This window comes from Perissodus microlepis, chromosome 10, assembly GCF_051167445.1.
Source record: "Perissodus microlepis isolate ML-2025 ecotype Zambia chromosome 10, ASM5116744v1, whole genome shotgun sequence".
In the NCBI taxonomy this organism is placed as follows: Eukaryota; Metazoa; Chordata; class Actinopteri; order Cichliformes; family Cichlidae; genus Perissodus; species Perissodus microlepis.
Genome location: NC_140470.1, coordinates 4,219,994 through 4,234,702, shown reverse-complemented (window position 1 = coordinate 4,234,702; position 14,709 = coordinate 4,219,994). Strand labels below are relative to the sequence as shown.

Here is a 14,709-nt window from a genome sequence, read left to right as displayed (position 1 = left end):
ACACAGTTATTTTCCACCAGGTTTTCAAGACACACAGCAGCTTGGAAAGCAGAGCGAGCTTTACAGACGAAGTGTTGAAAAAGTTTACAAGGAACAATGACAAGACGTTCAATGTGACTTATAAATCTCTGTGCTCCGTGACAGATGCTGCTGAAGTCACAGACAGTGGGAGGAAGACTGTGTTTATCAAGCACTCTTTTATATAACAATAGACATGCAGGTGTTTTTTAGAATCCTAATGACTCCATACTGTGGGTAGGTTATGAGTTTGTAAATATTAGTGTTGTAATAACAGCAGGGCACAATGGGCACAATGTACGTGAAAACTCTTAGACATATTATGTTATACCTTTTTTTGTAGAACAATTAGGAGACTAGACAGAAAACAGGGAACAGTGTGGTGGGAACAGGGGTGGTGTGCAACGTATGTGGGAACTATGGATGGGTAGAAAACTAACGTCCACAGTGACCTGGAAGAAGTAGCTCTGTACAATAACATCAATAGATGACAGCTAATATTGAAGCTGGAAAGTGCAACTGGACTAAATGATGCCCAGCCACACGCGATGACAGATGCTGAGCTAAGGATGAAGATTGTGGCCAGAGGAGATGCTTGCAGATGTGAACACTGCTCTGAGCCCAATACACGTCTACCGGTATCAGTGAAACTACTCACATATGCTACTGCCAAACTAATCTTAGAATAATTTGGGTATGATCAAAGATCCGAGTAAAGTAAACCCCCTATGGAGAAGAAGGCTGGAATCAAAAACCAGGGAAGCTTGGAAGGATATTATTTGGTTAACTACGGTGCAGAAGGTGAGCTTAATGAAAAAGAGGTACAACAAGATATTCATAAGTGAGGCTTTAGAAATTGCCAAGCAAAGGCTCACAGCTGTGGTCATTAGGCTCAAGGTATATAACACGGAAGCAAATAATAAAATAAAAAGAATAAAATATAAGATAGAAATGCAAAGTGGCTGATGGCCCTAAGTGTAGACCACAGCAACTTCCCAGACCAAGAGCCAGTCAATATCTCAATGAGTCTTCGGAGTCGAGAGCTGCACAGCACAAGGACCTGACTGGAGAAAGTAACAGCACACCATGATTGCCTGACAATGCAGGACAATCTTGATCATTAAGAATCCCTGCAAGGGTACAATATCATCAAACTACTAGCTGATTACCTGCCTCGCCACAATATGGAAACTCCTCTCAGGCATCACAGCAACTAAACTGAATATGTGCATGGGCATGTTACCTAATACATGGGTACAGCTCAGAAAGACATTGGAAATAATACCAGAGGGCCAAAGCAACAGCTCTTGGTTGACAGAGCAGGTTGATAGACTCCAAGGCCAGGCAGACCAACCTGTGCACCACTGGCATTGACTACAAGAGAAAAACTTGAAACTCAATGCCCCACATGTGGATACTGGTGTGCTAATAACATTCATCAGGGACTTACTGGGACTGTGGAAGGCAACACACAATTCACCATCAATTGTGTGCTATACCAAGGTGACGTATTGTCCCTGCTGCTGTTCCGCATATACATTAACCCCCCAAGTCCATTCACTACCAAGAGTTGATATGAATTCAGGAGTGAAGTGGTCATCAGCAACCTCCTGTACAAGGCGGACATCAAACTGTAGGCTGAGACTAAATAAAATATTCACAACTGATCCACCTAACCTCAGGATGTCATTTGAACTGGATAAGTAAATGGCCTGCATTTGTATAGCGCTTTACTTAGTTCTTAAGGACCCCAAAGCGCTTTACACTACATTCAGTCATTCACCCACTGGTGATGGCAGCTACATTGTAGCCACAGCTGCCCTGGGGCACACTGACAGAGGCGAGGCTGCCGGACACTGGCACCACTGGGCCCTCTGGCCACCACCAGTAGGCAAACATGGGGTTAGTATCTTGCCCAAAGATATTTGGCATGCAGGCAGGAGGCAGCCTGGGATTAAACCACCGACCTTCTGATTAGTGGCTGACCTGCTCTGCCACCTGAACTACAGCCACCCAGTATGAGCTAAGGAGAGGAGGTGAGCTCATTGTCCAGTCATTTGGACTGGATAAGGAATGCTTGCAGGTGGAGCTACAAGAAGCCAGAATAGCACATATACAGGAAAGCTAAAACTAGCTGAGTGTTGCCAAACGGGAAGTCCAACTGAAGTCCAGCACCCTGAGGCTCTATGACCAACTGAAAAGGGAAGTTTATGTTGACTAAAGGAAAAAGTGGGGACAAATAGCCAAATGATATCACATTGGATATTTGCAGGATGACTCTGAGAAGATTGAGTTTTCAAACTAAATAAATAATAAAAACAAAACCTGGAACAAAAGAGATAAGCTCTATGTCATCTTGTCAACAACAAGATGAGCATAATTTCTGATTTTTACTTTTATTTTTTTTTATGTTAAAATGTAGGAAAGGCAAGATTTTAGATTTTCATCTCATACATAATGATTGAAGTTCCCAAACGTTATTGAAGATGCACATTAAATCGAAGTATTTATATACACATTATAGAGTCATATTTATATCTTATTGGTACTTTGTAATCTTGGTGTTAGGAGGGTTTGTACATATTATTTGGTGTTTCCCTTAGTCTACAAACACAGCTTATGGAACGTTGAGAAGCTTTGATTGCCCCTTTTTTGATAATCGAGTTTTAATGCTACATCATCACTGATTCCAAATACAAACCTAGAGAGCAGAGCCTGAACACAAGCGTGCGGTTGAAACAAGCTACACCTGATTCATACCACAATATTGCCTGAATTACAGATTTTGATGTTATGTAATACAATTCAAATGCATTCTAGCATTATTAGACATACTTCTATATTTAGATATAATTGCTGCAGTAATGATGTACACAGTGAGCACTGTGCTTATTTTAAACGAGGCTTTTATGAGATCTATCACTGGCAAATGTTGGTTGATCCTGTCAAAGACAAAAGCAGCTTAAAGTATATGAGATTATTTTTGCTGTTGTGAAACAGTTTGAACGAACCGGAACAGTTCGTATAGCATTTTTCAGGCTGCACCACTTGTCATCACAGACATGACATACAAGACTGGGGTTGCTCTTTCATGTGAACAAGGTGATATGGAAGCTGCCAATGGGATGACAGTTGCAAGCAGGTATGAGCAGGACTGGCCAGGTAAAGTTAATATTTAATTAAAGCCGGCCATATACTATTGGCCACAGTAACAGAGTGTTAAGCTCAGCATTTCACACATGATAGATTCCTCTAGAACTGAAAGAGTATTTACAGATTCATGTTTTATTGCTGGCCTTTATTATCTGTCAATGTGTGTTTCTTGTACTCATATTACCAAATTTTTAATGTAGTCAAGGAAACTCCTGATATTTTTATTTTCTTAGTTAAAATGCTGTACACAACAATACAGTATACAGAAGGCAGAGGTACCCTATTTATCTGCAGCTGCAGATAAGTTACTATAACTACAGCATATGGCCCCAGTAGTGAGGGCCTCCCACATTGTGTCAACTATAAATTCTAGTCTGTGTGAGTGATGCTTTCGGTAGCTATGGAAACCTAATATAATAGAACCCCCCTCCCTCCCTCCCTCCTCCTCCTCCCTGGCGCGCTCTCTCGCTCTCTTTCTCTCTCCGGTTTATCTCCATGTCTCTCTCCCTCTCTCCATCCCCAGCAAGGCTCTTCAGTCTACTTTGCGCATGTACAGACAGCCAAATAGAGCATTGCATCGACTCCAAGATGGCGAAAACACGTCTGTCTTGGCTCTTGACTCTCCTCTCAACTCAGTGTAAGTGCAAAAAATTATTTTAACCGACTACTACTTTGTCTTTTATCCGCTCGAGGAAGGTGGCCGCCAAATGCCATCCACTACTACATCTGTTTGGTCGATTTTTCTTTTACACCAACAGTAAGTGGAAAAGAGAGTGCCTCAGAAGTAACCGTGTAGACTCAACTAACGTTAAACTTAAACCAGACTGACAGCGAGTTCGGTCTCTTCGACGTGAAGTAAATATAGTTAATGAAGTGACCAAAATAGTCGCCATTTTTAACTTAATGTCAACGCGAGTCTGGCAAATGCACGGCTGGAGTGATTGTTTGAAGCGTCCATTGTTACTGAAAAACATCGCTCAGACTACTCTCAAGTATTGATTTTATTGGAATAATGCCGCCGTTAAGAGGAGTGACAGATATCTACATGTAACTACACAGCAGGAAAGCAGGGCTGTCTGAGCTGAACGTTCAGATCTTCAGTTTAGCGGCACATTTGGAGTCGCTAAGCCGACACGTTTTCTGTGTGCGCGTGTCCTGGCTCTGAAAAAGTTTCTCTACAGCATGAAGACAAACTTTTCGTTGGGAAATTAAACATGAATTAAGGCGGTTTCGTAGCTCGTGCCGTTAACTATTTAACGCAGGTTTGAAGCTGCGGTGATGATGTTGGAAGTACTGACGCGAGATAACGGATTTTTCCTACAGCGGAATAAAAGCAGGCTGACCGCGGGAGGAGCCAGGCAGACCAGCAAAGCGTCCTCCACCCCCCTCCTCATCATCCTTCTCCTCCACTCCAACGCTTTCAAACCGCGACACGGCTGGTGAACCGACAAAACCGAAATAAAATTAATTCTTTTTACCGTGTCCACCTGAAAGTCCTCATAACTTTATCAGTCCGATACCTAGAACAGAAAAACAGACACCTGTAAGAGCGGAGCGGTTTGTTTAAATATTCATGCGCGAGCTCCTAGTTCCTTTACACGTTCCTCACACGGTTCAACCATATTTGTCATAAGACAAATAAGTCATATTCATTCATATGATTTTACATAAATTTAACATTTATTATTTGCTCAGAGCCGTGGGGAAGGGCCTTGAAGTTCAGGGTGCTGCTGTAGACGGAAGGTGTTTTACGCTTGCGTGTTGGTGTTTTTGTTTTTTTAGTCTGAGTCTGATTTTCAGTAAATATTTCACTCATCTAATGCAACTGGAAATTTAATTAAACACAGAGTTGTCTTCCAACGAGCAGACCCCAAAGCACAAAGCAGACAAGAATAAACCAAAACAAAGATGAACAGATCCAGCAGTCTGTTCCACACAGCCAGAAAAACACATTTTAAACATCCTGAAAAGACAATAATAAATACTCTGCTCTGTGAAAAGGTTCACACACCAATGAGCAAAGTCATTATGAAGCTAGAAAATGGTAGACCAGTCTCTGAGGTTCAGTTTGATTGAAAGTTACTGTGGGAAAAAGTTTGATGGCTGAAACGGCTCCTCGGATGCAGATAACATGTTAAACCCACTGCCAGTGGAAGTATCCTTGCACTGGCATTTATTTGGTGTGTAATACCAAATAAATACAGGGCCAGTATTGCCAGTACCAATACTGGTACCAGTGCTTTTAACTTATAAAGGCAGCTTACGAAGGGAAGAGCAGTGTGTAATGATTTATAAGATGAATCATGATCGACCACTAAATCACTGATTTTTAATTTCCACAATAATTAGTTCACACAACAAAACACAACTTTCAGCTATTCATGTATTTTGAAATTGGGGTTCTTTGCAGTGTAAATGTGCCTGTTTATAAATCACTTTGGCTCAACTTCTGTTCTTTAAATGTGCTACAGGATATAAATAAAACATGCACTATATTTTTTATAGTGCATGTTTGTTCATATTATATTTACTAAAAATTAATTTAACACAATTCAGTGGGCTACATGCTGAACTTGGAGGATAGAGACAAAGCGTTGATCTAATGACAATACCAGCGTTGGTATCGATACTATCGATATCTAGATTGACCCGCCCATATCTGTTGTGTGAAGGAGTAATAAGGAGTAATAATAAGTAATAATAAGGCGTGTCAGGCTCCTGAGGGCCTTCTTCTCTGAGGTGGAACAAGTAGACAGCAAAGCAGATAACGACGTGGCGGCTGACATCAGGATGCTTTCCTGAATCAACTTGCGTCCTGTTGTTTTCTTTCTACAAGCTGGTGCTTTACCAACAAATGTTGAAATTAGTTTCTGTGACCTTGTTATAGCTAGCTAGCTATTTCAAATGATGTCACTAGGTGACTAGGCTATAATTAATATAATAATAAAATCGGTATAGTAATAACAGGAAATGTATTTGCTCCACTGGTTTCATGGTGTTACAGTGAGGAAACAAAATATTTGTTGCTGCAGTTACTTAAAAAAAAATTCTTTCTCACCATCCCAACATAAAAATACAATTTAAATTTAGATGGATTTTTATAGAAAACTGACTGCATCTCCGATATGTATCTGTCTTGTCGTAGGCATTAATTCCTTCCTTAATCTCATTTTTATTTATTTTATTTATTAGCTTGGTGAAGAAATGCAACAAAATGTACTTAATTTGATGTGTAAATGATTCAGGAAACCTTGTTTTCGTGTGAATGCCTGAGAGCTTGGTAAGAATCTCGTGACATGAAATGGGTTGCTGGTTTTTCCCCTTAGATGTGAACAGACATATTGATCAAAGGGTACAGAAATAAGAACCTTTCCTGTGATATCGCACGTGTGTGACTGGGCTTATTCTCTTTGCTTTAATTAGGAGCAGCAGTGAAATCTGTTGCCGTGCTCTCAGCACATACCTCCAGGCTGTGTGCTGGATTACTTATTTATTTACAATATATTTCAAAGTCAGTACTCTTAATGAATGATCCCTTGTGAAAACTCTGTGACAAGGCAGCACAACTGACATTTTCAGGGGAGGACAGTGAGCCGGTAAAGATTGAAGAATTTCTTTTGTCTTGCCTGGACGGGGCTTAGCCATGTGGTCTCAGTGGCTCCCAGCCTGCATCGCCACTGTCTTTAGAAAAGGAATGAATCTGGCTAGACAATCTGGCCACAAGCCATCTTATGAATTACTAATTGGTACTGAAAGGGTTTGATTCCTAATAGGTACCGACTGTAATTAGAATGCTTCTTGTATGTTGAAAAAGCTCTGCTCCCAATTTATTTTTTGAAGTTTTAAAATTGAGCAGAACTCAGTGAGAAATGAGTGTCACTAGCTCTGCTTTTGCTGTTGGTCACGCTCAGTGTTATTATCTGTCTCTGTGAGATGTGCTTGTTATTTTCTGTTCGTGGCATTCTTTGGGTAGCTATCATCCTAATGACCACACAGCCCTAGTCAGCCAAGCGAACGCTAAACCCAGCTCGGGCTGAACACGGCTGCACATATCAGCCCAATCATCTGACATCAGAGGGAAAGATGAGGGGCATCATTATTTTAAGTACACATGCTTACAGCAGACTTTCCAATCTGATCTAATGGAATGCACTGACGTTTTCCACTGCTGGCTCCACCTGAACCATTTCACGTAAAATATTCCAAAGAAAGTGCTAGACATCTGCCAGAACCTTCCTGCCAGCAGCACAGCCAAGAAATGTGTGGAACTGGAAGATGCTCAAAGTGGATTAGTATCAATATAAACTCTGAGATCACAAGCTCACTTTTATAAGAAACACTTGTGCAGAGCAACACACACCAAACGTAATTGTTGCATTTTTAAGTTACATAACTACAGCCTCGTAATTCACTCACAAACATTGTATTCATGTAAATGTTGTTACCTGGAAAGAGACTGAAATCATGCAGATGGTTTTAGAGGCTCATTTAACCATCCTTCACTCTTGAAGTATTGCAGTCTCTTTCTGAACAGCTGACATTTTTATGAGTCGGCAGACGGCTAGATTGTTGTTAAATGTCATTATGTCACTCTGAGAATTTTGAACATGGGCTAAGCCACACGTAATTGGACCCCGTTATGCTATTTAAACATTTTTGTGAAAAGAAAAAAGTCTTGGCTCTTTATTTGTCAGTTGTCACGGCAGGACTCTGACTGTGGCAGCACCCTGAGATGAATGCTGATAGTAGCTCCCGTACAAGCTGCTTGCTGTCAGATGCTTCTCTCCCCACCCAAAGCTTGTGAGCAAATGTTTGGAGCGCTCTCTGAATGGCATGGCTGTGGCCCCTGTGGACAAGTCTGATACAGTCTGACATTTTACTAATGGCAGAGTAAAACGGGGCAAACAAACCAAAAGGAGTCCCTTGCTACACAGCATTTGCCTGGTACGAGTCGAGAGTCTGTCGCTCCACACCCTTGAGTGAGAGGTGCAATACCAGCACATTCATCATGGTTCCAGGAAGCAATTATGCATTTTTGTGCTTGTTGCCTAACTGGAAGTTGTGTAATAATCTTGACAAAAAATCCCAATTCATTCCTGTAAGTCGAGGGGATATTTGTGCAATCCCTCCATGGGGGAGTGCCACATGACTCTTAGTGTGGAATGACCTGAAACAACTGTGCACGAGTGGGTGGTGGTCGTGGTGTTTTGAACAGCAGCATAACCAGAAATATGTGCATCCCTCCTCAACCTGACTGCACGTTAGCAAATGCAACATACCAAATAGAAAACACATGTAGACAGAATGCCTTACATCACATGAGCACCGACTGACAATCACAACCACCTGTTTTCCTTGGAGATAAAACGGACCACTGCTGATGAGCCGGCTGACCTCACCCAGCTCATCAGCAGAGCAGAAAGGGGGAGGACAGAAAGCTGGCCAATATTGTTAGTTGAAGGCATTCATCAAACATCTTCTGAGACACAAATCCACTTTAGCTTGACAGATAGAAGGATTTGGCTTGTTGTCCTGCTCACATTTATTCTCACTGTACCTGAGCATTGAAGATGCTCGGTTTAAAAGGTAAACATAATGTTCCAAAAATGGCAAAAAAGCATGTGCATGCTTCAAATGTCAGTAAGACTAGCATGAGAACCAGCCTCCAGGCAGCTCATGCTCGCCAACAAAACAAAATGAAAATCTTGATGGCCTCGGTGGGTAAAAGGAATGTAAAAATTCTGGCTTTGTTTGTCAGCATGGTCCTATTTTCAACTGGAGGTTTAGACAAGGGAGACATTCATGAGAAAAAAATTGCGTGTTGTGGAGTATTGAGTTTTGGAAGTTATGGCTCTGTTGTGATAGCAGGCTAATTGGTTGTTTATTTTGACAAGACATTATTACCGGCTGTTTAGGGTGTTTTAGATAAACAGGATAATCTCCAAGATGAGTCCTTACTGGCTGCCAAAGCTAAGGATGGCAGAAGACAGGCTTCCTGTTTGATTATCTCTCTTTGTTCACATGGCCTGTGTAGGGAGGAAACACCATGGCTATTCTCCTGCTCCTGTGTTCACTGGATTCTGCTGGAGTACATCAATAGTTCAAAAGGGACCGTATCGATCAAACACTGGGATGCTGTCAGCTTAGTGAAGTGATTAGGGGTTTCATTAATGACATGGAAGAGGCAGTGAACTACATGTGGCTGAGCCGCTTGCGCTCAGAAAGGAAAGAGCTGGAGGCTGTGCTCCTGCTCAGAGTCATAACCAGATAATCGCTCTGGATTCATCTTTTGTTTACCAGGCTGTAACAAAAGGGCAATTACTGTCTAAAAATAGCTACAAGGCAGCGTCATCAAACAACCTCAGGTGTTTGATCACAGTTCATTCAAAACCACATCTACTATCAACTGTGCACAAAACTTGCATGTACAGTAGCTTAACAGTGTCCCAATGTGGTCCCTTCAGTTCTCTCAGCTTTCAGTTCAATAAATGATATAATATAAGAGCAACAGTTGAAATAACAATGATAGATAACTAAAATCTTAAAATCAACCCTAAATTTTGAATGTGGTGGGGCTGTAGACAAGTGTTTACGTGTCTTTGGACTCGGCATAGTTTTTGTATTGAAAGAAAATGAAGCAGAGAGACTTCAGATGTCACAGGATAAACCAAATGGCTTTAAAGAAATCTGTTTGGTTTTTTTATCTGTTTGCTGTAAATGTTATTCTCCGAGTGAATTAAAAAAGATTTCAGCTCATCTGATGATGTATGCCACAAAAATAACATTAGATAGTTAGGGAGCTCTGCTGAGATCCTAACCTCTTTGTGTGAGAGTATAAATGTGTGTTATCTTGTGTTGAGTTGGGGTTTCCCAATTCTCTAACTAAAGCTTCCAGAAATGTTGAACATGACCTTGTGCCTCTCAGTACAAGCTGTACCGGGGATGAAATATGATGTTTGGCTGTTTTGAGTAAAGAGCTTTTGGAAGTTCCCCAGTTTCTGTTATTGCTTGGAACATGAGAATAAGGTGACAGGATGACGGACTGCATGTATGGAGCATTCATCTGTGCTAGGTAACAATGCTGTAATTAAGACTAGTATACCGGCACGTGTTATTACAGCAAGAACTCCCTTTGCTACACAGGAGCAGTTGGGCTTAAAGCTCATTTCCTTTTCTCACATCTGTTAGTCTGTAATTACAAGGAGGTTTCTACACCTTCAGCCACCACCTCCAGGCTAATATCAGGCCTGCATGATGTTTCTGTGGAGGTTGAATGGGGATCTGAGAGAACCTGCCAGACATGTGGTGTCTAAATAAAAGCATGCGGCATCTAACATGGGATTAGTTTGGCTAGCCATGAAAGTAAAGCTCAGACCACAATCAAAAGCAATCAATAATAACCATCTGATTTCAGTGCCTGCCCATGTGAGTTAATTGCTCAGCTGATTCAATTCAATTCAATTTTATTTGTATCACAACAGCAGTTGCCCTGAAGCACTTTATTTTGTAAGGTAAGAAGACCCTACATTAATACAGAGAAACACCAACAATTATACAATCAATATAAGTGAGCACTTGGCAACAGTGGGAAGGGAAAACTCCATTTTAACAGGAACATTGCTGCTGCTCTCTCTACCTCAAGGTTTCCATGTTTGGAAGCATGAGTAGGGAAGCACTCCCAGCATCATCATACCTTTCCAGATATGCATATGGTCCCAAAACAGAACATTACCACTATTTATAAATGGCTGTAGATAGAAGCCTTAAACACTATAGAAATGCTGGACTTTATTAGTAATCCTGGGCTGTACTGTAATTTGTTGTTTAAAACATCAAGTGAATGTTAATTCTTTGGGGTTGTTCTAGTCAGTTTAGTAGTGATGCTAAATATCAGAGGATTTCATGGGAGTTAGTGGCATCCACTTGGAGGCACTGCAAAGTGAGTTTTAAACAGCCCGGCACAGCAGTGTGGGTCAGCCAGTGGGCAAGACCAGGACCTTGACGTTTTCAGCTTTAAAAATGAGGTTATTCATTACACACTGGGCAGTTTAACAATGTTAGAACAACGTCCAGCATCATCGTTTTAAATGATAAGGACAAACGAATCACTTCTTAGTGGTTAGAAGTCTCCGTCTCATAAAAAAGACACTTTGTAGAAGCATCATACTTAACGGTATAGCTCTCCCATACTGCTAAGTCTCCTGTGAGGGGATTAAACTGCTTGGAACTCATCCAATGAGTCATTTGTGATGATTAAGTTACATATTACAAGATACAGATTACATTAGTTTCATCATAACAACATATGAAGGGATGGAAAGTGTTTCAGTGCGTGTGACAGAGAAAGAGAGTAGTGATGCAACTAGAAAATATTTGTTTTACACCAACGTCACTTCATTAGGACATAAATACTTCAGGTAAAAAGGTCAAAGTTCAGCATCCAGTCATCTGCAGAAATTCTTAACACGATCTCAAGTTCATCCTAAAATAATGCAGAATCCCAGAGGTGGCAAAAGTACAGACATTCTGTACTTAAGTAGAAGTACAGATACTTGTGTTAAAAATACTCTGGTCAAAGTTCAAGAACTGATTCAACTTCTGTCCTCAAGTAAAAATTTAAAAAATGTACAGAAATGTACTCAGAGGAAGAAAGTAAAAGTAGCTCTTTTGACGACGTTTCTACCAGCTATTTTTGTGAACTGCTAACTGAACCTTGTGCTTTAATAATGTAATAAAATTATAACAATACATTACAAATACAAAGTTTATATTGTTCTAATGTTTAATTCTAATGAATGTTGTACTCCTCTTGAATCAGTTTCAACAGGATGTGATAGAGTGTCTAGATTTTATTATTTTCTGAGATTCAATGAGATGCAGCTTCATCTTGTTGCCTGGCAACCACTCAGAGCCAAGAAATATTTTCAAATCAGAAAAATACCGAATCAAAGAGCTTAGAAACCAGAAATTTATGAAATGTCATTAAGTGAAGTTAAAATGCTGGTGGATTTTGTTACCACAGTAATTCACTGGTTTCGGTCTTTGTGCTGCTTGCTGTACAGAAGACTGGACTCGATCTTTCCAAGTTATCACATAGGAGTCTAAAAAACATAAACAATATTTTTAATGCAAATTCCAAAAGCTGTATCTATTTGTGATCAATAGCTGTGGTGCTGTACAAAGCCTACCAGCACTGACAGAAGTGCAGTTTGCGTTCAGCTGACTGGACAGATAGCGTGGACAGATTGTAACCAGACCATGTGGCCATATGGTGTGAGCACTATGCCTTCTGGGCTACTTAGTGATAAATATGTTGAGGCTGCACTGGAATTGATAGCACTCTTTGGCTGCTTTGGAGCTTACCAAAGTATCTTGTGGTAGAAAGCAGTCCAAATGGCATTGATCTGAATGTTATCGATTTCTGTACACCAGTGGTTTTTCGGGTCAGAAAAGATGATGATGATGATAGAGACCTTCATCTGTGTGCTCTTTCTCAGCATCCACGAAAAAATGAAGTGTAGGGAAAATCTACCCTGGGTCTAAGTGTTGGTGTATGAAAGTAAAATAAATATTTAAAGAAAGTGAAATGGTTGATATGTAGGCGCATGAATGGAATTTCCTGATTATGTCACAAAGGATCATGAATGCCTGGATCAGCCTCGCTTTTTAGGTCTTTGCTTTGAATTATGCTTGAGCAGAAGCTCAGTATACACAGCGCTGTTGCCACATGTGTGTCAGGGCATACTTTGGGTAAGTGAGTGCCTTAAATATTTGTCAGGATGCCAGACATAGGTGACGAGTTTGTAACATGGTGGCTGGCCCGGCTGAGCTCCCATAGAGGGGGCTTTGCATGTGGCTCTGCTTCGTCTCCGTGACACGGAAAGCTATGGAGGGGGAAAAGGAAGAAGCAATTTGTGTGGATTTCACCATGACTCAGGAGTTTGTCAGGCATTCGTCATGAATGGAACAGATGGTTCAAAATGGCCAGGTTTATAAGACTGAAGCATTAAGCTGAGACTATTCTGTAATTCTAGCTCCTGAACTTAAAAAAAGATTACACAAGGCTATCCACCCAAAAAGCACTTACAAGAGTTCTGTAAATATTAAATTTCAATTTTAAATACTTTACTCCACCTTAAACTGAACTAAATGAAACAGAAGAAGAAAAAAGGGGTAAGAATTAGAAGCAGAGGAGGAGCTAGTAGATATTTCACAGCCTTTCTGTTTTAAGGAATTTCCTGTATTTTTTCCTGTAAGGGTAGTAATTAGACTAAATTGAGAGTTTGTCTACATTAAACCTCATATCCTGTATAAGAGCAGCTTTTTTCAAGACGATGAGGTTATCTGCTCATTTCCTTTTATGAGGGTGCTCCATTTCCTTTGTCATTATCATAGCTGAAATGGCAACTTCAAATGGTTCCACGTGCGGCAGCAGTAATTCCGAACGATTTTCGATGTCAAAGTTACACCAACTAAGGACGATAAAACGTATCAAATGCCTTTGTTTAGAGAGTTTTTGGCATTAAATGGTTCTCAGCTTTAACTTGATATCTGAGTCTTTATTTGAGACTAGTCAGTTAGTCAAATTTGTTTTAGTCGACTAACGAGGAACATCCCTACACCTGCAATGAACGATTTGGGCACGTGTAAGCATATACAGTACTGAATACTGGTTACTGAGGTGCAGTTTCATTAAGCCACTCTAGGCCTGATTTATTTAGTTCAGTTGTGTTTTATCGCTACTGCATTGGTTTCTAGTGATAGAGCCGTTGCATAAAGGAAGCTAACAGCAAAATAGTTTTATTGTTTAGTTTTTTTTTTTTAATAGCCATAAACTATGCTCAAGTGAGGTGAGAGAACTGAAAAACCTCCACGATTGTTTCACTGTTGGCTTTTCTCTTTGTCTGTCCAGGATCTTTGTTCATAACTTTAGCAGTTTAGGTATTATGTGGTTTCTAAAATCAGATTCAAATGGTCCAAGAGTGTTATTAGCGTCCACTTTTTGGTTCTTTTGAAAACAAAATTAAGCTATTTCCTGAATGCACACTTGCCTGATATAATGACCAAAAATCACCACTTTTAGAAAGGGAAAAATATCAAAATATGGCTAATTTTAAACCTTAAGGCTGGGCTACATATGTATATACATATAATATAAAAACCCAGAGGATAATGCTGCGCTGTTTTTCCAGACAGTACCAACAGGAGAGATCTTGCTGAGGTAAAAATTTTACCTTGTTCTTCAAGTGCTTCACTAGTTTTTACATTAGTGGCAGGCCCCTGCTTGCCTTGCTTATACTGAAAAACAAAGCCACTTCTGAGAGCTATTCTCTTAAAACCTAAGAATACAGAGAGCACAGATGTGTGGCTCCTAAAATATTCAACATACAAAAGCAAAAAGCCAACAAATAATTTATTGAGAAAATAAAAAAACAACAGCAGTAAGCAATGAGAACAAAAGCCATGTAAAGTTGATGGTGCGCCTCAGTATATGTATATTCCTTTTGTGTGAGGTGAAACAGAAGGAAAACAAACAGC

At 40.3% G+C, this 14,709-nt stretch overlaps 1 protein-coding gene across 1 annotated transcript in view; it reads left to right on the top strand.

The window, feature by feature from the left end:
- The first annotated feature begins 3,666 nt into the window (after positions 1-3,666).
- Positions 3,667-14,709, top strand: part of jam3b (junctional adhesion molecule 3b) — a 38,167-nt gene continuing 27,124 nt past the window's right edge. Inside the window, exon 1 of the mRNA XM_084941542.1 lies at positions 3,667-3,808. Within this exon, the coding sequence (XP_084797668.1) occupies positions 3,667-3,808 (142 nt within the window). The remainder of the gene's footprint in view (positions 3,809-14,709) is intronic.